General features: G+C 63.3%; 1 protein-coding gene across 1 annotated transcript; it reads right to left on the bottom strand.

Annotated features, from left to right (window-relative positions):
* Positions 1 to 76: 76 nt before the first annotated feature.
* Positions 77 to 19,821, bottom strand: PEAR1 (platelet endothelial aggregation receptor 1). Its single transcript, XM_028090353.2, has 23 exons — positions 19,754 to 19,821; positions 10,569 to 10,708; positions 9,818 to 9,922; positions 9,367 to 9,467; positions 8,597 to 8,689; positions 8,115 to 8,358; positions 7,306 to 7,423; positions 7,005 to 7,141; positions 6,721 to 6,933; positions 6,297 to 6,471; positions 6,096 to 6,216; positions 5,198 to 5,361; positions 5,001 to 5,103; positions 4,723 to 4,869; positions 4,408 to 4,533; positions 3,399 to 3,527; positions 3,171 to 3,299; positions 2,807 to 3,019; positions 2,520 to 2,608; positions 2,258 to 2,393; positions 2,040 to 2,114; positions 1,703 to 1,951; positions 77 to 1,279 (listed from the first exon to the last, which is right to left on the bottom strand). The coding sequence occupies exons 2-23, from the start codon at positions 10,664 to 10,666 to the stop codon at positions 1,128 to 1,130; spliced, it is 3,117 nt and encodes a 1,038-aa protein (XP_027946154.1). The 5' UTR covers positions 10,667 to 10,708; positions 19,754 to 19,821; the 3' UTR covers positions 77 to 1,127.
* Between the last annotated feature and the right edge of the window lie 1,786 nt (positions 19,822 to 21,607).

The raw sequence follows: 21,607 nt of genomic DNA, 5'->3' as shown, positions 1-21,607 counted from the left end.
AGAGCGCGCGGTTCGCCCGCACCTGAGCACCTACTAACACTTAATCCCTGGTACTTTCAGCTCACTCAGCCATTCAGCCTTTTGGGGAACGTTTATTGAGTGCCTACTGTGTGCCAAGGGGAACCAATGTTGAGCACAATACATGGTAACTGCCTTGGGGGAACCCACAGTCTGGTGGGGGAGGCAGAGATTAATCAAATGATCACATAAAGAAACAACACATTCCAGAGAGAGCTGGCACCCTGAAGGCCTTCTCCAGGTATCCAGTGAACGCACACAGCTGTAATCCGTGCAATGCAAGAGAGGCACTTCCCTGAAGAGAGGATGTGAAGGACAAACAGCAGTGAACAGGTGAGTGGAAGAGAAGAGGATGGACGTGCAAAGTCCCTGTGGTAGGAAGAAGCGTGGCTGGTAGGACCTGGAGCCCAGGGTGACTGAAACGGAGTGACAGTGAACACAGTTCCAGGTGAGGCTGAAGAGATAGGCCAGGCCAGCAGAGCCCCTAAGGCCTCTGACAGTTTTGACTCGGGCCCAAGAGCCATGGGGCGCCCATGAAGACTTTCAGGCGGAGGTCAGCTAACCACCTTGTATTCTGAGCCGTTGGTTGGAGCAGGTACCAAGTGGATGCAGGGAGGCCAGTGAGGCTATTGCTAGAGTTAACTGGTTTGGGCTGCCTCTCGACTACACAGTGAGTGCCCCAGGACAGGCGGTGTGCCTCAAAGCCCTCTGAAGCTACACACACACACACACCCCCCCCCACACACACACACACAGCCTGGGAGTGCACAGAAAAGGAACCCAATGTACAATTTTGACATTAATCTGAAATCAGACTTTTCTAGCCACATTCATCCCACCAGTTTATGCACAAGGGCCCTGGGGCCTTGGGGAGCAGCAGGTTGGAACATGGATGAAAGGGAACGCGGGCTTCCTGCTGACCGGGGTCTCCCACGCTGGAAGCCGGGAGCCAGGCCCTGTCCCCTCCACATTCACTTCCTCTAGTAAACGTGCTCATGTTCACGGTCTGCCGGTCCTCTCCCTGCGCCTGGCAGGGTACAGCAGGCTCTGTCCCCAACCTCGGGCAGCAAAGAACGGGTATGCTGGTCCCCGCCTGCCATCCTGACCCCTCAGCGGTCCTGGCGCCGGAGCGGGGGTGACGGGGGGTGCCGTACTGGAGGCAAGTCATAGTGTCCCGGGATGTGGCTGTTCTTGGGTGAGTCGTAGTGGCCAGGGGGCAGGCCCGGAGGCAGTGGGGGCTGGGAGCCCACAGAGGCTCGGTCTGGGGACAGAGAGGGGACAGGTTGGGAGGTGGCTCCTCCCCCCTCCTCCCGACCGCAGCCCCTCCTGCCCCCAGCCAGACGGATGTGTGTCCCTCCTCCGCTGCCAGTGGCCTCCTCCGAGGCCACCCTGACCTTGCCACCAACCTTATTCCCCTCTTTTCTGGGTACCAACTCCACCAGTCAGGTGCTGTGCGACCACCATTTCAAGTCCTCAGCCCTGTGCGGTAGGTACACAGCTCACGGGCTCTGAGAGGCAAGGTGATTTCCCAAACATCGTGCCTGGTGTGAGCCCAAGTCTGAGCCCAGAGCCCATGCTCTTGCTGCCACGCCATGCCACCCCTGCTCTCTCTCCCTCTGACCCTTCCTCCCCCTCCCTGTCCTGGCCACCATTAGCCCTGCCCCAGCGGAGAAGGGGGGCTCACCATAGGTCAGAGGGCTGGGCTGTTCATAGGTGCCACTGTCTCTCTGTGGCTGGGGGTGGCGCCGCCTCCGGCTGTCCCAGAGCTGAGCGGGCTGCCTGGGGGGGGACCCTGAGGGAGGGCCTTTCATCTCCACGTAGCTGCTCTCCCGGGGGCTCCCTAGGAGGCTGGGCAGGTCCCGGATGGTGGCGTAGGGGTTTTCGCTGCTCAGGGAAGCCAGGCTGGCCCCCAGCCCCTCCTCAGAGATGGGCCCTAAGGACAGAGGAAGGAAGTCAGGCTCCGTGGGGGCCCTGGCTCGTAGCCCCCAGCTCAGCCCGCTCCCTCGCCGCTCTGCCCGTGCCTTTGCTAGAGAACGGGCCTGGGCCTCCGTGGCTGCTGGAACTGGGGCTGTAGCTTCGGTCCAGGCGGCCGCTACCTGAGCAGGAGGGAGAAGAGTGGGGCAGTGAGCAGTCAGGCTCCCACCTCCTCTGGAACTGGAGCCTCCCGTGCTCAGACGGAACAGGATGCCGGGCTGCACACGGCCGCCCCCACCAGAGGCCTCGGCCTCCAGGCTCCTACCCCTGTCCAGAGGCCCTGGTGGGGGCTCCCGGCGGTGCTTCCAGTCAGCAGGCAGGGTGCTGTGGTTATCCAGGCCATGCACACCCCCTGGCCGCTCGGGGACCTGGAGGCTAGGGAACAGCTGACTGCCTGGAACCTAACGAGGGGAGGGGGCGTGGGACAGGAGCTCGTCAGGATGGAGCCCCCCAGAGAACCAAGTCTGTGCCCACCCCTCTGCAGCGCCCACCCCTCTGCAGCGCCCCCCCAGCCCGCCGGCACTGACCTTGTTAGGGGGCGGGGGGTTGGGGGAGCACTGTGACAGGGTGTGGTAGCTGGGGTTGGAGTAGTAGTGGCTGTAGCTCGGGGGGACATCTGCATGGACAGACACAGGCACGTGGTGACCTGGCCGGTCAGACAGAGGCCCTGGCCCAGGAGAGCTGCTCTGTCCCAGCAGGTCAGTAACCAGCCTCTCTGACCTCGCCTCTCCCCTCCAGCGCCCCACTTCCCATCTTCCAGGTCCGGAGTGGGGACACAGGAGCCCTGCCCCCTCCCACCCCCAGGCCGGCTCACCTGGCATGACGTACTCGGAGCTGTCCAGGCGCCCGCCGCTGTAGGCCACCGTCAGGTGTTGATGTTCTTTGCCTTTTTGCCAATGGCGGTAGCCAATGAACAGCGCCAGCAGGGCCACTACCAGGGACCCCAGCACTGCGATGCCAATCACTGCCCCCAGCGAGTTATAGGTCACCGGAGAGGTAGGCATCATGGTGAAGGGCTCCTGGTTTCCTAGGGGGACAGGGTGGCCACTCGGCATGTCCCGGCTCTGCTGCTACGCGTGGGGCGCATGCACAGGAGAAGCCCCAGGAGGGAGGCCGGGAGTATGAGGGGTCTGGGTCCTGGTGCCCTGGGGACAACGGGGGCCTAGAGAAGAACTCACCAATCCTGCAGGGTGCACCGTTGTCCTCTGGGGAACACACACAGGCCCCAGTCTCCGGGTGGCACCTCTCTCCAGGACCGCACTGGCATGGCTGGGAGCAGTTGGCTCCGAACGTCCCGGGAGAGCAGCCTGGGAGGGAGGCAAGGAGGCAGGTGGGGCGAGGGCCCCAAAGCTGCAGTCTCCTCCTTGGGCTGGGGGGCGGGGCATGAGTCCCCCTTCTGTGGGTACCTTCCAAGCAGAGGTGTCCAGTCCAGCCTGGGGGGCAGAAACAGCTCCCATCCTGGGGGTGGCAGGTGCCTCCATGGTGGCACTGGCAGGGCTGGGCACAATTGGCTCCCCAGTGTCCTAGAGGGCATGCTGCAGGGGACAAATGGCTGTCTGGCGGGGCAGGGCCGGCCCCCGCTGGACGAATGCTCAGCCCCCAGCCTCATTGAATCTGCTCAGCCTTGGTCTCCCTGGGACACCAAGGTTTTGAACCAGAGCTGCCCACAGATGACTCACAGATGTTTATCACATGCCCAGCTGCCCACTTGAACCTGCGCTTGGTTATCTAATAGCCATATCAAGATGGGGTGCCCAGGGCCAGACAAGCAAAGGGCACCATTACTACCCTGCACTGCTTAGCTCTGGATTCTTTTTTTCTCTTTAACCTAAGACAGAAGTAAGCGCCCACACTATTTGAGGTATAATTTCTGCGTGCCTGACATTAGCAAATAATTGTAACGGTAGCCGGGACCGAATTCTATGGGGACGCTCCCCTCCATCACGCCCCTCGACCGCCGCCACCGAGCCCACACCCAGCTTCTGGGTCACCGCTTCTTATTTCATCTTTCTAACACTTGCCGTACTTGGTTTTTTGGACTAATCTGTTCCGTGATGTTCTTTATATATTTATGGGGGGAAGAAGCCACATATAAATAAATATAAATTGAAAACCTTAGAAGCAAAAAAAGAACATGTCCAAAACCAAGCTTAGCGCCCCCCCCCCCCCGCCCTGCCCGGACAAAAATGCCCTTCCCAGGCCGCCCTGCAGAAGGGTCAGGGGACTTGTTTTCTGCAAGTACCGAGCTGCACCCCGAGCACCTGGGTCATTATATAGTGTCCGTATTGTTTATATAAACTACTGAATCAAAGTGGGCCGGGAGGCTTTCACACCCGGGAGCAGCGGCACGGAAGCCTCTGGTCCTCAGCCCAGCTCTCAGCACGCATGCGCTCTCGCACCCAAGCCGCCACCTACGCAGGGAGCAATCGGGGCCTGTCCAGCCGGCCAGACAGTAGCAGGTCCCATCCGAGGGGTGGCAGGAGGAGTGGTTGGCACACTTGCAGGGCACACAGCGTTTGCCATAGCGGCCGGGCTGGCAGGCTGGGGGAAAGAGGTCGGTGGTGACTGGGGGCAGGGACCACCCCTCACTCAGCCCTTGACCCCACTAGCTCCCTCCCTCCCTACTTCCCACCGCAGAAGACACCAAGAGGGGCAGCGGGGGGCTTTTGGCATCTGACATTGCCCTGTACCCTCCTGCCGGCGAGTGGGGGGAAGGAGAGGGAGCCTCACATCTCTGGCAGGAGGGGCCTCGGAATCCGGGGGCGCACACGCAATTGCCGTTCTCGGGGACGCAGGTGCCCCCATTCTTGCAGGTACAGCTCTTACTACAGTTGGCTCCCCAGAAGCCGTCGGGGCAGGGCAGGTCGCAGCGGGTCCCTGTGGGACGGAAGGGTAGGGTGAGCCTGGCCGGCACCCCCCCAACGTCCACAGGGGCTCTTCTGGACACTTTTCCTGTGGGATCCATCCCAGCTGTGGGGGGCCTGGGGCCGAGACAACTTGATGCTCACCCGTCCAGCCAGCCTGGCACCGGCAGTGTCCACGAACAGGGTCGCAGCCGTCAGAGTGGTCACACTCACAGCGGCTGGCACAGCCTTCACCAAACTGCCCCTTCTTGGAGAGGGAGTGGAAGGCAGGGCAGGCCAGTCAGCTGTGGGGGTCGTTGTGACCCGCCCTCCCCTGGGCAGACAGGCTGTTGAGCACTTACCGGGCAGGGGAGCTGGCAGTGGGCCCCATGCCACCCAGGGGTGCAGGTACAGGCTCCAGTTTGGGGGCTGCAGGCTGCCTCATGGGCACACTGGCAGCTAGCATTGCAACCGAAGCCCCAGGTTCCGGCGGAGCAGGGCACGGAGCAGTTACCACGTTGCCAACCTGGAAGAGGGGCCCCGCAGAGAGGCATGGGGATCCAGCCCCCCTCCCGAGCAAGCACACACGCGGCATCAGCTGTGCCAGGCTCTGTGCCGTGACCTGGGGGTGGGAGTGCGGATGCTCGTGGCCCACGCAGGAGGCAAGCATGTACACCGGTAACACGCTCCGGGGCTGCTGGTGCACCGCTCCCTTCTGGGGCCTGCCTCTCCTGCAGAATGGTGGTGGTGGGGGGCGCTTGGCAGCAAACGCAAACGCTTAGAGCAAACCCCAAACCAGGTAACTAAATGTGCAGGTCATGTGTAAGACTACAGGGAGGAGTGGGGACTGGAGACCGGAGGTGGGTTACACATCACCGAGAGCCAGCCAAATACAACACATCCGTGTCAGAACGCAGTCTAAAGGTTGCCAACGGGCCACCGGGGTGGCTCTCAGAAGCCCTTCCTGGCCCTGCCAGTGCGTGGTTCTAGATGACTGAGGGAGAGGGATGCTCGCCCGAGACGTGCCTTCTGACCTGGGCCTTTAAGCACAAGTAGGATTTTTGTGGCTGAAGAAAAGCAAAGTGGATTTTCCAGGAAGGAAGTAGCCTGGCTACTTTCCCACCGTCCAGCTGCTCCCCGGGGGCTCCGCCCTCACCCTGCAGCCTCCACCCCGCCCGGGGCCCGCCCCCACCCTTAGGCCCGCCTTCTCCCGTGGCCCCGCCCCCAAGTCGCCCCTCCCCGGAGGCCCCGCCCCATTACCCTCCTTGCAGACGCAGGCGCCGTCGACCGGCGAGCAGGCTATGGCGTGGTCGCAGGAGCAGCGCGCCTTGCAGTCGACTCCATAGGTGTCGGGGGGGCAGAGGCTGGCGCAGTGCGGGCCCTGAAGGCAGGGGGACTGTGAGGGGGCGGCCCGGCCCCTCCGCCTCGCCCCCCCCGGGTCCTCGCCGCACCTCGCCTCACCGTGTAGCCGGGCGCGCACCGGCACAGGCCGCTGTCGGGCTGGCACGCGCCGCCGTGGAGACAGAGGCAGTGCTCCTGGCAGCCGGGCCCGTGCGTGTCCTGCGGGCAGCTCTCGTTGCAGTGCAGGCCGGCCCAGCCCGGCAGGCACGAGCACTCCCCGCTCATCGGGTGGCAGCTGCGGCGGGAGCGGGCGGCGCCGTCTGACGGGGTCCGCGCGCGCTCTCCGGCCTCCCCGGGCTCCCGGGCCCCTCGGCGCGGCGGGCGCGGGGCTTCGCCGCACCGGGGGACCGTTCCGAGCGCGCCCCCGCCCCCACCCCCACCCCCGAGGCCCCTCCCTCCCCCTTCTGTGACATCTGTCCGCGGCTTCAGCACCCAAGTCCTCTCCCATTGGCGTCCGACCCTTGAGCGCGCTCCCGCGGCACACCTGAGGCTGTGCTCCGGGTCGCAGGTGCAGGGCTCCTGGCAGCTGAGGCCGTAGAGGCCGTCGGGGCAGAGGCGCTCGGTGCAGCGGTCCCCGGTGAAGCCGTGTTCGCACAGACACGCGCCGTTGGCCGGGAAGCAGAGCGCGCCCTGGGCGCAGTCGCACGTCTCGGCACAGTCCTGGCCGAAGCGGCCCACGGGGCACTCCTCACGGCACCTGGAGGCCTGGCCAGTGAGCCTGGCGGCGCCCACCCCCTCGCCGCTCCCGCCCTCGCCAAAGCCACTCACCGATCCCCCGTGTAGCCCGGAGCGCAGCGACACTGGCCAGTGAATCGGTCACAGAGGCCACCATTGTGACAGTGGCACTCCTGGGAGCAGTTGGGTCCGTGGAAGCCCTCTGGGCAGGGCAGGGAGCAGATGGTGCCCTGGAGAGGTGGAAGATGGACAGCCCCTCCCCATGGGCACAGGACCCCTTGATACCCCCATACCTTGAACCCCTGCAGGTCCGCAGAGCCCACCCCCTTCACACACATCCTCCTCCCAATCCCTCAGAGAAGCACCCCATCGGCTCAGGCCCCACCCTTCCTACCATCCAACCAGGTGGGCAGCTGCAGGAGCCCTGGGAGGCCTGGTAGACACCCCCGTTGTGGCAAGGATAGGTGCTGGGGCAGAAGTCAACGAGGCCGGGGAGACAGGACATCTCACAGCTGCTGGGCAAAGTGGCGAGGTCAGGGTGGGTGCCAGCAGCACCCACCCCCCCTTTGCCTCCAAGGGCTGGCCCCCTGCCCCCTGGCTCCCTGAGGAGCAAATCCTGACCTCAGGGCTCAGTGTGGCATCCAGTGGTCGGATGCCACCCGCCTTCCCTGTCGGGGGCGGGAGGAGTCAGAAAGCAAAGGTTTCCGGGCCCAGAAACGGTGGGGACAGCCAGCACCCCAGAGAGGGGTGTGCCCCTTCCGCTCTGCTCCTGCTGTTGCGGGGGGGGGCAGGGGTGCAACTGCCTGCCAGTTTTTCTGCCCCAGAGGGCCCCCCTCTGGGGCTGCTCTGTGAGGCTTCGTGCATCTCCACCTAGTGCATCTCCCCCCACCCCCCCCGCCTGGCCCCGCACCTCCTTACGACCGGCTTCTCTGGGACCGTGTCAGCCCCACTTCGCGACCCCCGCTCACACACATGCAGGCTCATCTGCACAGTGAGCCTTCCAGGTGGACAATACGGTTGCCTTCTTACAGACAGGGCACAGCTCATGAAGACTCGATTGGCTCAAGGTTCTCAGCTCGCCAGTGGGAGAGCTGTGGGACAAAGACCTCAGCCTCTCCATTCTGTCCCATTTGGGACCAAGTCCGAGTCCCCTCATATCCCCACGTGTCCACGTGGCCCCGTGTCTGCGACCCCGTTATGCACCTGGGTCCCGTTCTCTCTGGGGGGCAGAAGCAGGCTCCGGTCCGGGGGTCACAGGGCGCTCCGTGGCACTGGCAGGGTAGCTGACAGGCAGGACCGTACCGGCCGGAGGGGCAGGGCTGGAGGCAGCGTGGGGGCTGCAGGCCGGAGGGGCAGAAGCAAGCTCCACTCTTGGGGTCACAGGAGCTGTTGTTCCCGCAGTGGCAGGGCTTGTCACACTGAGGCCCCCACATGCCTGGGGCACAAGCTGTGGGATGAGGAGGGAAGAAGGGGGTCACCGGGGGTCTCCGCCTCCCTAATGTCCATTCAGTCCCCGGCTCTGTGTCCCAGCCCGCGCCCCACACCCATGCCCCGTGCCACACCTCAGAAAAGGCAGCTGGCTGCTGTGGGGCTCTTGGGGCACCTGTCCTAGGGGACTAAACACCCGTGCATGGTCAGGAGGGTGCAGCCCCAGTCCCATGCCCCTGTAGCCGCCCCGCACTCACCACTGGAGCAGTCGCCGCCCCGCCAGCCCTGCGCGCACTGGCACCGATCGGGAGCCACACAGTGGCCGTGGATACACTCCTGGGCGCAGAGAGCTGGGGCAGAGATGGAGGGAGCGAGAGGTGCTTCCCCTGCCCCTACCCGCCTTTCCTTCTCCGAAGCTGGACCCTGGAGGCCTGGCCCTCCCGGAGCAGCACTTCTGCCTTAAAGAAGTGGCCACAGAAGACAGGGCCAGCAACTCAGGCCAGAACTTGACAAAGGCTCAGAGTTCCAGGCTCCCCAGCCCCTCGGTGTGACATTCTCCAAGCACCAAATTGGGAAAACAGAGAGGGGCTCCTCGGGCAGGACCAGACTTGGCTCTGTGCGGAGAGCCGGCGGGCCGGCGGGGAGTGGGTCAGGCTGGGTGGGAGTCTCTAGGGGATGAAGGAAGGGGGAGAGAGGCAGAGAAGGCTCCAGTCGGGGGTTTCGGGGCGTGCGGGGGCCGGGCAGGAGAGCCTGGGCAGTGACAAGTCAAAGACAGACAGCAACAGAGAGACAGGGACGGGAAGAGACAGAGACTCATAGTGACACAGAGACACGAAGGCAGCCCCGAGACAGACAGAGACAGAGATGCTCAAACACAGGGAGAGAAGCGGAGGGAGAAACATGGGGTCAGCCAGGACAGAGGTGGCTAGTGGCAGCTGCTGGGGGGGGGGGAGGACAAGCCCGGAGGGGGCAGAGAAGCGGGGGCTGGGCCCTCCCTCTCCCCCTCCCTGGCCCCACCCGGACTCACGGACACAGGTGCCCCGGCTCTCGTAGAAGCCCACACAGCACCGCAGACGCTTCCGGTGCTCTGTCCTCACCACCTGGCGGTACACCGGCCTATAGACGACCCTAGGGGACCCCAAAGGTGGCCCTCAGTGCCCCCTGCTGAGGCCGGCCACCCCCACCGCCGTGTGGCACCACCACGTGGCACTGGGGAATCGGGCATGGCTCACCACTCCAGGCAGGGGTGGGGGGCACAAAAAGAGCATTCCCTCACTGCCCCCCAACCACACACACACACACACACACACACACACAATATTCCACGGGTGCACACACGCCCACACAAGCCCCCCACCACCACCCCTTGAGTGCTTCCTCGGCACTCCAAAGTTTCCGAGAAGAGAATGAGGGTGTGGAGGCCCAGGGCCCGTTGAGGCAGCACTCAGCGCACGGCAGGGGGATGGGTGGGCACTCACGTGGGCTGGGGGCAGCTGTGGGGGCTCTCCCAGGGCCGGTCACAGGGCTCCGAGGGGAGCAGGCTGAAGGGGCGGGAGTGGGACTCCTTGGTGGTGATGGTGAAGCTGCAGGACAGGGTTGGGGCCAGGGCTCAGTGGGGGGGGGAGGCCTGGCTGCCGCGGGGCACTCCGGAAACAGAGGTATGAGGGCTTGGCCATGCTGGGGGATGCTGCCCCAACATGGGGGTTTGCTCCCCCAAGCCTAGGAGGGACCCCTATCCTGGCCCCCTCCATCTGGAGGGGTCCTCCCAGAGTTGGAATATTCCTGGGACACCCCCCATCATTGCCCCCTCCTCGCCCTGTTGGACCAGAGCCTTCCATTTCTCCCTCCTCCTCCTCCCCACCAGGGAGATTGAGCTAGAACTGATTTCTGAGCCCAGCTGATGGAGACGGGCGAAGCATTTCTGGCCAGACCCTGACCTGGGCCTCGTTCCCCAACCCTTTGCTCCCCTGGGGCCAGCCCCCCCAACCCCCGGCTTGCTCCATAGTGAATGGCTCCCACCCTGCGCTCTGTCCTGCAGCCAGCTTCCCACAGGGACCAGGGATGGGGATGAGGGAAGGACAGGGTCGGAGGCAGCCCGTGCAGGGGAGAGAGCAGGGACAGAATCAGGAGGGGTGGGGGGGCTGGGGAGAGGCAGGGAGGCGGGGAAGGAGAAGGAGAGGAGACCCCATAGACAGTAGGGGAGCTGCGGAAGCAGCAAGGGCCCCTCACCTTTCCCAGAAGCTGCAGGTGTTGGGGTCGTTGGGGTTGAGGGCTCCAGCCAGGCCCAGGCCCAGGGCCAGAAGGAGGGAGCACAGAGGGGGTAGCATTGCGAGGCCAGGCGCTGGGGCAGGTGCCGGGCCACCAAGTATCTGCAGGGACCAGAAGGGGGTGTGCACCAGGCTGCTGCCATGGGAGGGCTCTGCTTCCCAAGGTCGCATCCCCGACCAGGTGGCTGTTCCCCTCTGCCTGGCCGTCCGCCCTCCGTTCTTCTCCTGAGTCCTCACCTCTTAAAGGCTCCCCGAAGTGACACCTCTCCTTCTCTGCAGACTGCCCCCATGTCGGGAGCCATGAGCAACAAAGGGGTTAATCAGGTAGAGCAAAGGCTCCCTGATCCCTTTGAACCATGGCCACCTGACTGCCCCCATACAAGAACATGTGGTACTGGCTAGCCCGAGTTGTATTTAGGCTAAGAAAACCACAGTGTTATTGATAAGCCCTGAAAAATAGCGCACCGGGCCCTTTGAAGGCATGGGAAGAAACTATGCGCTTGAGGGAACCTGGCCTTGAACCAAAAACTCGGGACGGAGCCAGGAGAGGGCAGGGAGGAACCTGTGGAACTTGTTTATGTCCTATTGTTATATAACCTGAACTTATATAAAGTGTGTAAGTAAGAATAAAGTTGTTGCTCGCGGCATCCCCGTGGGCAACCCTCCTGTTCCCATACTTTTGTTTCATTCTCTTGCCCTCATCCCTGTTCGACCTTGTACGCGGGCCATGACACCCCCACCCCTCCCAGCACCACTCACTCACACAGGGCCCAGGGCCTCTAGAGGCGGGGCTCCTGCCCTGGATCTCTGAGCCCCCCGGCCAGCCCCTGCCCAGGGCACCGGGACGCTGGTGTGGAGGTGGGAAGCTGGAGCCAGTGGGGAAGTCATGCAGGAGGCCCACCAGGGCTCAGCTGGAGGAAGAATTCCCAGGCACAGCAGCCTGTCATGGAATCTGCCACTCGAAGGGGAGCTTCCTGTCGCTGCATGCATGCAGGCGGAGGCCAAAACCCCTCTGATGCAGCTGGGGGCCGGCGGCTAAATGGCTAGGAGTAGGGCCGGTCCGGGTGACCTTGAAGGAGGCCCCTCCTAACCACTGGTATCTGGTGCGTCTCCAGGGCCTTCCAGGAGCCAACGGTGCCCGGCCAGAGAGGACACATTAGGAGCCTGAAATCACGCTCGCTCGGGGGGATTACTGACACCAGGGACACCGCCAAACACCACAAACCAGGGACAACCCCATCCCCACCCCACCAGCAGCGCACCACTGCCCCCAAGTCCCAGGGCTACGGCCCCTAGGCCGGCCTCAGTTGTAAGCGGTCCCCAGCTCCCTCTGGCCACCCCCTCAGCCATCTGGAAGGCAGCTCCTCTCAGCCTCCTCCTCCACCCTGGCCTCGCCCCGGCGGGTGGGGAGCCGGTCAGGACCTCAGCGGGGCTCAGGAGGGGCTGAGCTCCTGAGTACCCACCCCTGCAGTCGGATCCGTGCTCCTAAAACTTGCCCTGCCTCCTGGCTCCCTGTCTCCCTGCGGCGCCCACATCTGCTTATAATTTTCCCCGAGAAGAGAGAAAGGTCACGGTTGCTGGCCCCTTTCCCCCCCCCCCAGTATCTCTGGAATGCCTGCTGCCTGGCCCCACCCCACGCCCCCCACCCACACACTCCCAGGGCCCCCCAGCCGCTGTCAGCCCTCCAAGTCGAGGGAGAGAGATGCGCCCTGACTTGACCCCATGTCACCCTCTGCTGCAGCCCCAGGGATGCCGCCCGCTGTCTCCGCCACCTCCCAGCGGCTGGTCCAGGGGCTGCCCCGCTGCGGGACGCCCCGTGGCCCTGTCACAGCTCCCCCAGGGCACACGTCCACCACTGGCCTCCTTGGTGCTCCTCCCCTACCCTCAGTCCTCGGGGCACTCACCAGGCACCCTGTGGCCTGAGAAACTCGGAGGAGCCAGGGGTAGGGCCTGGGGGGCCTGGCAGTGTCCTGGGGGATCCCAGCGCTCAGGATATGGAGCCTGAAAACAGGAAATCGAGCCTGGCTGGTGTGTGCATGTGTGGGGGAGGGCAGCAGGGAGCGGGGCCCTGGGCTCCCTGCTCCCCAACCCTGAACTCAGACGGTGGGATGCAGGGGGCAGGGCCAGCGCCCCGTCTGAAGGGGTGGGGGGGAGACTCAGCCCGTCCTCAGAGAGCCAGGCCTCAGTCATGAGTGTCTGTCCCCGGGGCAACCCCCCACCACAAACTCTGCATCCCCCACCCGCCTCCCAAACAGACTTGGCTCCTCTTGCCACCTTCCCAGGTCCAGGCCTGTCTCCAGGGCCCACCCTGTGGGCTCCCAGCTGACCTTGTCCCCGCGGGGCCTCCCCTGGCTGCGCCCCGGCAGGATCCTGAGCCTTCACACACCTCCCGCCTCCACCCTGTCTTCACACTGCCCTCTGCCTGGCCCCCAGCTGTCCTCAGACTGGGGCTCGGTCTGAAGGGATCCAGATCCAGATCGCCACCCAGCGCCCCCCTCTCCTGGACCCGTGTCCCCAGAGCGTGAGGCTGTGGCGGGGGGGGCACACACCCCACAGCAGGAAGGACCTGAGGCAGGGCCAGGGGCCTTCACATCAGCCCCTCCCACCAGCCACTGCCCCCCAAACCGAAGTCTAGAGGAAATGGTTCACCTGGGGGCTTCAGGAGGTGGGCAGGGGAGCGTGAGGAGGGCTCCAACCCCCCATCCCAGGGTTGACCTTGATAATGGGGGATCAGGGGTGGAGGGGTGGGGAGATTCTCCTTTCCCAAAGGGCCTCGGGCTCCCAGAGTACACAGGGGGCCCAGTGGGTCAGGAGGAGGGCTGGAAGTGCGGGTGGTCAGACCAGTGGGGGGTCCGCAGGGAGGGGAGAGGTGCAGAGGTGCCATGAGGATCCCGGCGGGGGCGGGCAGTGTTTGGCCTGGCCGACCTCAGCCCCTGAGGAGGGGGACCCCAGGCCAGACCAGGAGCCCAGAGCCCCAGCCTGGCCCCCAGCTTGTCTCCATCTGAGACTTTGTCCCCTACGGGCTGGGGAAACTGAGGCCCTGGTCCTGTCCCTCCCCAACACCCCCAGGCCCATGAGCACCGGGCCCACGTGCCTACACTCCGCCCCCCCCCCGGGTTTTAAATCAGCAGCTCTGGCTCCCAACCCGCACTCCCAGAGGGCGCCCCCCCAACCCCCCTCACCATAGGCTCCTGCCTGACACCTTCCCTCCCAAGAACGCTCGGGTGGCCCAGGCATCCTTTACTGTGTGGAGAAAGGTGGGGAGCTGCGCCGTTTCCCGGGTCTCACGTCAGGCTGCCCTGGGGCCCCCACGGGAGGCAGCACTGTTTGACAGGTGAGGGCACCGGCAGGAGTAAGCACCCTGCCCCGGGCCACACAGCCCGCTGGGATCCAAACCCAGACTGCTGGCACAGGCTCCCGGTGGTTCCCATCAGTGCAGCCCAGGCGGGGAATCCCAGGGGCTTTGCATCTCTCTGTAACAGTCTCAGTTATGCAGAGGGGGAGTCGGGAGGGGGCGGACAGAAGAAGGGGGGGGCCGCCACAGAACACACCAGAGGCGTGGGAACGGGGATATGTTTGCGGTCAAGAATGAGTGGAGCTTCTCTCCTCCACCTCGAGATGCAAGGCAGCTGGGCCCCTGGCCAGGGCCCGAGTCGCCAGGCCCGAGTGGAGCACGGCCTCCCCCAGCCCTGCCCCGGGGGCCTCCAGGCCCACACGCAGCCGGCCCCAGCCCTTCTTCCGCTCAGCCTGATTCCCTCCCGTGGGGAGCCCCTGTTCTTCCGCTGCCCCAGCCCCCTTAGCAGGAGGGAAAGGAGTCTGGGTCTTTGGGAGGGGGCAGAGCTCCTGGTGGACAGGAGGTGATCATCATTTTGGTAGGAGGCAGAGAGCAGGAGGGCCTTCCCCGCCGGCTCCCCTCCCCAGCTCTTCTCTGGGAGTGGGGACAGTGGAGGACAGCCTCTGAGCTGGGCAACGAATCCCAGTTCTCAGTACCCCCCTCTGTAAAAGGGGGTGCTAGCAGCAGAGCTGTCCCGCACATCAATACAGGAGTTAATACAGATGAAGTGCTGCGAGATCCCCAACGTGCTCAATTCACATTTGCATCTCCCCACCTCCCGCACCCCATCCCCATCCCCACTGCCCTTGGCACTGTCATACCCTTTGGGTATTAATTCCAAGAAAAGCTGTTTCTTGTTTTTTTCTGAAGAACCCCCAGGATGATCCGGGAATGGGGCCTTAGCTGCTGACACAGAGAAGGGAAATGGGGGTGGGAGGGGGCCAGCCCCCCCACAAAACCTGATCCCTCAGAACGATGGGCTGCCCGCCAGGTACATCTTCAAGCCAAAGTGGGTTGCTGAGACAGGACGCCTGGCTTCTGCTGCCCCCAGCCCCCAACGTGAACACCAACCCCTGGCGCCCCCAGCCCCTCCTCCCATCTCTCTGTGTCCCCCTCCTGTCGCAGAGTCCAGAGGTCCTAGTACTTACAAGCTGTGTGACCTCAGGCATGTCACCTGTGCCCTGTAAGCCTCGATTCCCCCTCTGTAAAATGGGAGAGTGGCCCCCACAGCTCGCAGGGTACAGTGGGGGTTGAACCGCTAGGGCCGGTAACCACCCTGGAGCAGAGCCTCAGACCAGAAGCCACTCGGCAGAGTGCGGGGGCAGAGACAGAATCCCCCAGGTGCTAGGCTCTTGGCCTCTTCTCTTTGTTTTTGTTTTGTTCCTCATCAAAAACTCTCTGCTTTCTGGCAACTGGGGCACTCAGTCGGTGGAGCATCCAACTGGGCTCAGGTCACGATCTCGCGGGTGTGAGCTTGAGCCCCATGTTAGGCTCACGCTCAGCACAGTCAGCCTCGGATGCTTTCTCCCTCTTCTGCCCCTCTTCTCTCTCTCAGATAAATAAGAATAAATAAAGCCCTTAAAAAAAAACCTCTCTGCTTTCTGCCTTTTTTGTCTTCCTCCATCAGTTTCTTGGTCTGTGTCTTTCTGACTCTCTCCTTCCTTTCCTTTTTTTTTTTTTTTAAGATTTTATTTATTTGACACAGAGAGAGGGAGAGAGAGAGAGAGAGAGAGCACAAGCAGGGGGAGCGGCAGGCAGGCAGAGGGAGAGGGAGAAGCAGGCTCTCCGCCGAGCAAGGAGCCCGACGCGGGACTCGATCCCAGGACCCTGGGATCATGACCCGAGCCAAAGGCAGACGCTCAACCGACGGAGCCACCCAGGCGCCCCCCCCTTTTTTTTTATTAAAATTTATTTGTCTATTTTCAGAGAGAGCAGGGCGAGGAGCAGAGGGAGAGAATCTCCAAAAGACTCCATGCTGGGCGTGGAGTCCGACACGGGGCTCGATCTCATGGCCCCTGAGATCACGACCTAGCTGAAATCGAGAGTCGACACTCAACCGACTGAGCCACCCAGGCACCCCTCTTCTTCCTTTCCTCTATCATGGCTGCCAGGCACAGCACGGTTGTGCAGTGTGTTCACTGCACAAGGGCATGCACCCTCAGTGTGCAGCAGAAGCTCACCAAGCCATGTGTCTTAGCTTAGCCACGGAGCCTGGCCCCGGGTCTACCTCCCTTGTCTGTGTCTGTTTCCCTGTGCCCTTTCCAAGCCCATCTTGGCCATGGAGACAGGATCACTTAGTCCTCCCCACTCAGCCCTGAGACCCCAGTCTGCCGCCTCCCCACACAGGGATGCATCCCGGCCCCCGTGCCACTCAGTATACACGTGTCCACGCTTGCACACAGAAGCCCAGAGCCCCGCCTACATTCAGCCAGGCTGCCAGGCACTCCAGGCTTGTCTGCCGGATGGAGGGACAGGAAGCCTGTGTGCCGGCCAGAGGCTGGGCGGGAAGAGGGCAGGGGTGAGGGGCCGGCCTTGTGTTCTCTGTGGCTCAGGAAACAGAAGCTAGAGGGTCCTCATCCCGACCTGTTTACTCATCAGGAAACAGGGAAACTGCGGGGATTCTGATTCACCGAACGTCTATCGCGTGCCTCCTGGAGGCTGGCGCCAACGCCAGGCCCAGCCCTGCCACGGCCACGGCCTACAGGTGCCGCCGTCTGCTGTCCTCAGTCCCAGGAGGGCCACGGAGGCCTCGGGAAAACGACTTGCTCAGGGCCAACTGGTGGTCAGCAGCAGCAGCGGGATTAGAATCGGCTTCAAAGAACAAAGCACTGGGTGGAGAGAAACCCCCAGACGACACAGGCCGGAAGGGACTCCCCTTCTGGCCCCCTGCTCCCTGCCTACCCCCAGATGCCCCCAGAAAGGGCCACGCCTCTCTGGCCACCGCTGCTGTCTGACGCCCCCTGTGGCTCCCCACACCACCACCGCAGGAAAGGGCACCAGGAGCCAGGCCGGCCTGCAGGCCCCCGTGGCCCAGAGGGGCCCTGGGCTATTCTCCCCCGGGGCCGGCTCCAACACTTCCCCAGACCCCAGCCAAAGGGTCAGCACCCGTGTCCCTCCTCGGGGGGCATGTGGGGCCGACCCAGGCCAAGCCAGGAGTCCACAGCCCCTGGAAGCCTTGGGGTCTGCTGGCCTGGGCTGGGGCCAGTGTTGGGACTGCAGGTTTGTGCTCTGGCTTCCCCAGCAGGCTGGGCACCCTCCGTCCGTTCCTCTCCGAGGCCATGAGCGGGCTGGGTGCCCCTGCGCCATGGCCATTATGTCTTTATCAAGGTTAGTCTTCCCCACTGGAACGGAGCTCAGTGGGCTCAGGGCGCTTTTCTGCCTTCCTCACCTTCCTCGCTACTGTCCCCAGCCCCGGCCAGCAGGGCACGCAGGGATGCCCGGCCCCCAGGACGCGGCTTCCCCCCCCCACCCCCGGCCCCTCAGGCAGCGGCACTGGGCCCTCAAACCCAGGATTGGCAAGACGCCGGAAACTGGAGTTCATAGAGAGCCTCCACCCTTGTGGAGTGAAAAGCGGCCCCAGACTGCCCTCCTGACCTCCAGCAGGCGTTCCTCTGGCGGCCTCCGAGATCCTAACGGATGAGTGCACAGTCCTGCAAGGCTCTGAGTCACCTGGGGAGGAGGCGGTGTGCTTTCACCGCCTGAACCCTTATCCCTGAGCCTCAGGCCTGGGACACCGCCCCCTCCCTGGCCACCCACACGCTTCCCCGGAAATCAGAGGGACTGGGCCCTGGGTGGGAGGCAGGGAGAGGGGAGGGGACCCAGGAGGCCCCATGTCCCAGAGCCCCCCACATGCTGGTTCCCTCTAGAGACCTCTGTCTTGGCTCGCGTGGGAGAGCTATACCGCCAGCCCTCGTTAAATGTGTGCCAGATGATTTCTGCTCATTCCCTCGGCAGTCCTGAGAAGTAGGTGCTATCATGCTCCCCATTTTATAAAGAAATATCCCAGAGAAGGTAAATAATTTGCCCCAGGTCACACAGCCAGGCGAGGGCAGAGCAGGGATAGGGACCCCGAAGCCTGTGCTAACCCTTTACATCCTCCCCCACCCACCCCAGCCCCGGTCTTCCCTCTGGGCTTGGGACTCCCCACTCTCCTCTGTCTCCACCCCTTTCTGTTCTTTCCCCAGGTCGCCGCTCTGTTTCCCCGAGGTCCGCCCTTTCTTCCCTCCGGCTCTTGTTTGCAGTGTCACGTCTCTGTTCTCTTATTTCTCTTTATGTCTCCATCTTTGTCTTTCTCTCTCCTTCCTGGCCTCCCCCTCCTCCTGCTAGCCTCTCCGGGCCCGATTATGTGCCAGGCATGGTGCCAACACCCTCCCGAGCTAGCCCGGCGGCGCTAGGACTTCGGGGCGAGAATGGCCGCGCCATCCTGCGTCCGGGGAGGCTCTTTCTCAATGTTTCCCAGGCCACGCTAAGGAGACGCTGGGAAGCACAGCGGCGGCGGCCCTGCCTGACTCCAGCACCCTCCCCAGCAGCTTGGGGGGGTGGGGGCAGACAGCAGTGCAGTGACCTCTGTCTGCCTGGAGAGCCAGTTTCCTCTTCTGGGAAAGTCTGATAGGGAATGGGGTAGGGGAGTGAAGAAAGATGCCAGTCCTGGGTTTCACCTCCCAGTGAGGAGAGGGGGCCAGAGAGGTGAGCCTGGCCTCCCACTCAGCTCCCAGGCGCAGGGAAGGTATCCCCACCCGCAGCGGCAAGGAGGCTGGGTAGATGGGGGGTGGGCTGCAGGTGTAGGAGAGGAGCAGCAGGGGAACGGGGACAGAGAGCTGCCCGCACGCTGGCTCACAGGCGACGCACACAGGCACTAGAGCGTGGACTGGGGTGGGCTGGGGTTCAGGGAAGAGCCCCCTGGCCACACCATCCCTCTGCCCAGGCCCAGCTGAGAGCTGACCGCTTGCCCAGTCCTGCCTGGAGCAGACGTCTGGCAGAGCCTGGGAACCTCAGGCCACCACAAGCTGTTCCCATCCCTGGGGACTGGGGTCACAGCCCAGCCCCGGGAGAGGCCGCTCATGCAAGGTCAGGACAGGAGATCGAGGATCCAGCACTGAGGCAAGAGATGGGCGGGGCTGAGCGGTGCCCTTATGAGGGCCCCTGCTTCTGGGGCCGGCCACCCCCACCCCAGCCTTGCCACCGCAAATGATCTGCCCAGCCCAAGGCTTTCTGCCGATCCAGACGCAAGAGACCTGTGGCCAACTTCTCGTGCTCAAAACTGGCAAAGCCAGGGGCGCCAGGGAGCTGCACACCTGGGCCCCATCCCTAACGCTCCTGCCGAGTCAGGTCAGGTCTTAGCGCCGGGCAGCAGTAACAATAAATAGCCCTGCGCAGGCGCTGTGCTAAGAGGAGACAAGTTTTTGTTCATCGGAGCCTCCAATAAGCCCGTGGTCAGGCACTATGCTCCATGAGTCCCCACTTAGAAAGAGCGACTGAGGCACAGAGGACCTACGGCCAGGAAGGGGCAGAGTGGAGATTCGAACTCAAGCGGCCGTGATTCCAGTGTGGGCGCTCTCAAGGCTCCCCTCAGCCTAGTAGAAGGCCTGGTACCCGGCTCTCCAGCCGCCCTCCCTCCGCCCCACCCCCCACCCCGCCGCCACAAGTCGCTCCGGGGGGCTCGGGAAGAGGCCTCATTTGCATGCCACTTTCGTGCTGTCCCCAGGAGAGGGCCACCCCAGTGCCCTCGGCTCCTCCGCTGCCCCCACCCTCACGCAGGAGAACTCGCTGTCCGCAGCCCCTCCCCGGGGCAGAGGGGGCGCGCAGTCACTCACCTGCCTCGGACCCGGTCTGTCGCAGGCCTGGGGTGGGGACCGCCCGGCGGCCTGGAGGGGCCGGCGGGGCGGTGGGACGGCGGGGAGGCGGGGCGCGCGGCCCGCGGGGCGGGGCGGGGCAGGAAGGGGGCGGGCCCCCGGGGGCAGGAAGTGTGGAGGGGGCGCCGGGGAGGACGCGGGAGCCGGGGGAGCCGGGGGAGCCGGGGAGGGGGGCTATGGGCACCCGGGGAGGGAGATACCGGGGGAAGGGGACGCTGGGGGCCTGGGGGCTCCGGGGAAGGGTGATTGGGGAAGCCGGGGGCTGCGGTCGCGGGGGGAGGGGGGCTAGGGACGGTTGGGGGCTCTGGGAGCCGGAGGGAGCGGTGTTGGGGTGGCAGCCTGCCCTGGAGCGGAGAGGGCGGGGAAGGGGGGTCCCCGGAGCCGGGACCCTCTTGGTTCCCCAGCAGCAGCAGGGCCCCGGGTTGCTCCGCCTCCCGCGCCTCAGCCTACCAGTCTGCAAAGTGGGGTTGTGCCGAGGGCCAAAGAGCCCGTCTGCAGCGGGCACCTTCCCTGGGCGGTCCGGCGACCGCGGGACCCGAGGCGGGCCGCGGCCCAGTGTCCCCTCCTCCGCTCCGGCCCGAGGAGCCCCGGACCCGCGGCGACCCTGGGCCCAGCCTCCGCCCCTGCCCGGAGCCCGCCTGCTGCCGGGCGCCACCTGGCGGCCACAGCGCGCACCCGCGCCCCACTCTTCTTAGGGCTTGGGACCGCACGGTCTCTGAGCGGATGCAGACCATTTTTGTGACGAGTACCATTTGCTTTCATCCTCGCCAGCCCTTCAGGTGGACTACGTCATTGAATCCTTTTTTTTTTTAAGATTATTTATTTATTTGTTTGTTTGTTTATTTATTTGACAGAGAGAGACACAGCGAGAGAGGGAACACAAGCAGGGGGAGTGGGAGAGGGAGAAGCAGGCTTCCCGTGGAGCGGGGAGCCTGATGCGGGGCTACGATCCCAGGACCCCGGGATCATGACCTGAGCCGAAGGCAGGAATCCTTAACTCGAGATCGGTTTCATTTACAGAATGAGACGGCTGTCCCGCGCGGTTAGGATGCTACTAAGTGGCTACGCAGGATTCCAACCGTGGTCTGTGCTCCCGCCCCGGGTTGCACCGCCTGCCACAAAAAAAAGCTACAATAGTCAGAAAGAGCAAGGCAGGAACACTCTTACTTGGAGATTTTTTAAATCAACTTTACTGAGGCATGACTGACAAACAATAAAAAATGTATCCACTTAAAAATGTACTGTTCGATGACACTTTTTAAGATTTTTAAAAATTATGGCAAAATTTACCATTTTAACCATTTTAAAGTGGACAGTTCGGTGACATAAATGCATCCGTATTGTGCAACGGCCATCCGTCTCCATAACGTTTTCATCACCCCAAACTCGAACTCTGTCCCCATTAAACGCCAACTCCCCCACTCCTCCCCTTCCCCCAGCCCCCCGGTCATCTCTATTCTACTTTCTGTGTCTATGGATTCGACTACTCCTGGTAAGTGGCATAAGTGGAATCATACAATATTTGTCTTTTTGTGTCTGGCTTATTCACTTGGTTTGATGTCTTAGTTTGATGAGTTTTGACAAATGTGTTATCCTGTATAACCCCCACTTCAATCAAAATAGCTTTTTAAAAGTAAGCTCTACCCGCAAAGTGGGGCTCAAATTCACCACCCCGAGATCAAGCGTTGCATGCTCCACGGACTGAGCCAGCTGGGCACCCCAGTCAACATAATTTTTAAAAAATTTTTCTATGTCTGCCAGGTCCCTGGGTGGCTCAGTTGATTAGGCATCTGACTCTTGATTTCGGCTCAGGTC

Source organism: Eumetopias jubatus, unplaced genomic scaffold (assembly GCF_037043125.1).
Source record: "Eumetopias jubatus isolate StellerSeaLion01/CBP00866 unplaced genomic scaffold, mEumJub1_p1.0 scaffold_12, whole genome shotgun sequence".
Taxonomy (NCBI): Eukaryota; Metazoa; Chordata; class Mammalia; order Carnivora; family Otariidae; genus Eumetopias; species Eumetopias jubatus.
The sequence above is the reverse complement of the archived record's forward strand: the minus strand, read 5'-3'. Positions and strand labels throughout refer to the sequence as shown.

Bases quoted from the DNA above. Each gene is read 5' to 3' on its own strand.
- PEAR1 (XM_028090353.2), bottom strand. From the start codon at position 10,666: ATGCTACCCCCTCTGTGCTCCCTCCTTCTGGCCCTGGGCCTGGGCCTG. The intron at 6,217-6,296 runs GTGAGGCGAGGT...CCCTGCCTTCAG, and splicing joins GGTGCGCGCCCGGCTACACG to GGCCCGCACTGCGCCAGCCT. The intron at 4,534-4,722 runs GTGAGGCTCCCT...TCTTTCCCCCAG, and splicing joins AGGCCCCTCCTGCCAGAGAT to CCTGCCAGCCCGGCCGCTAT.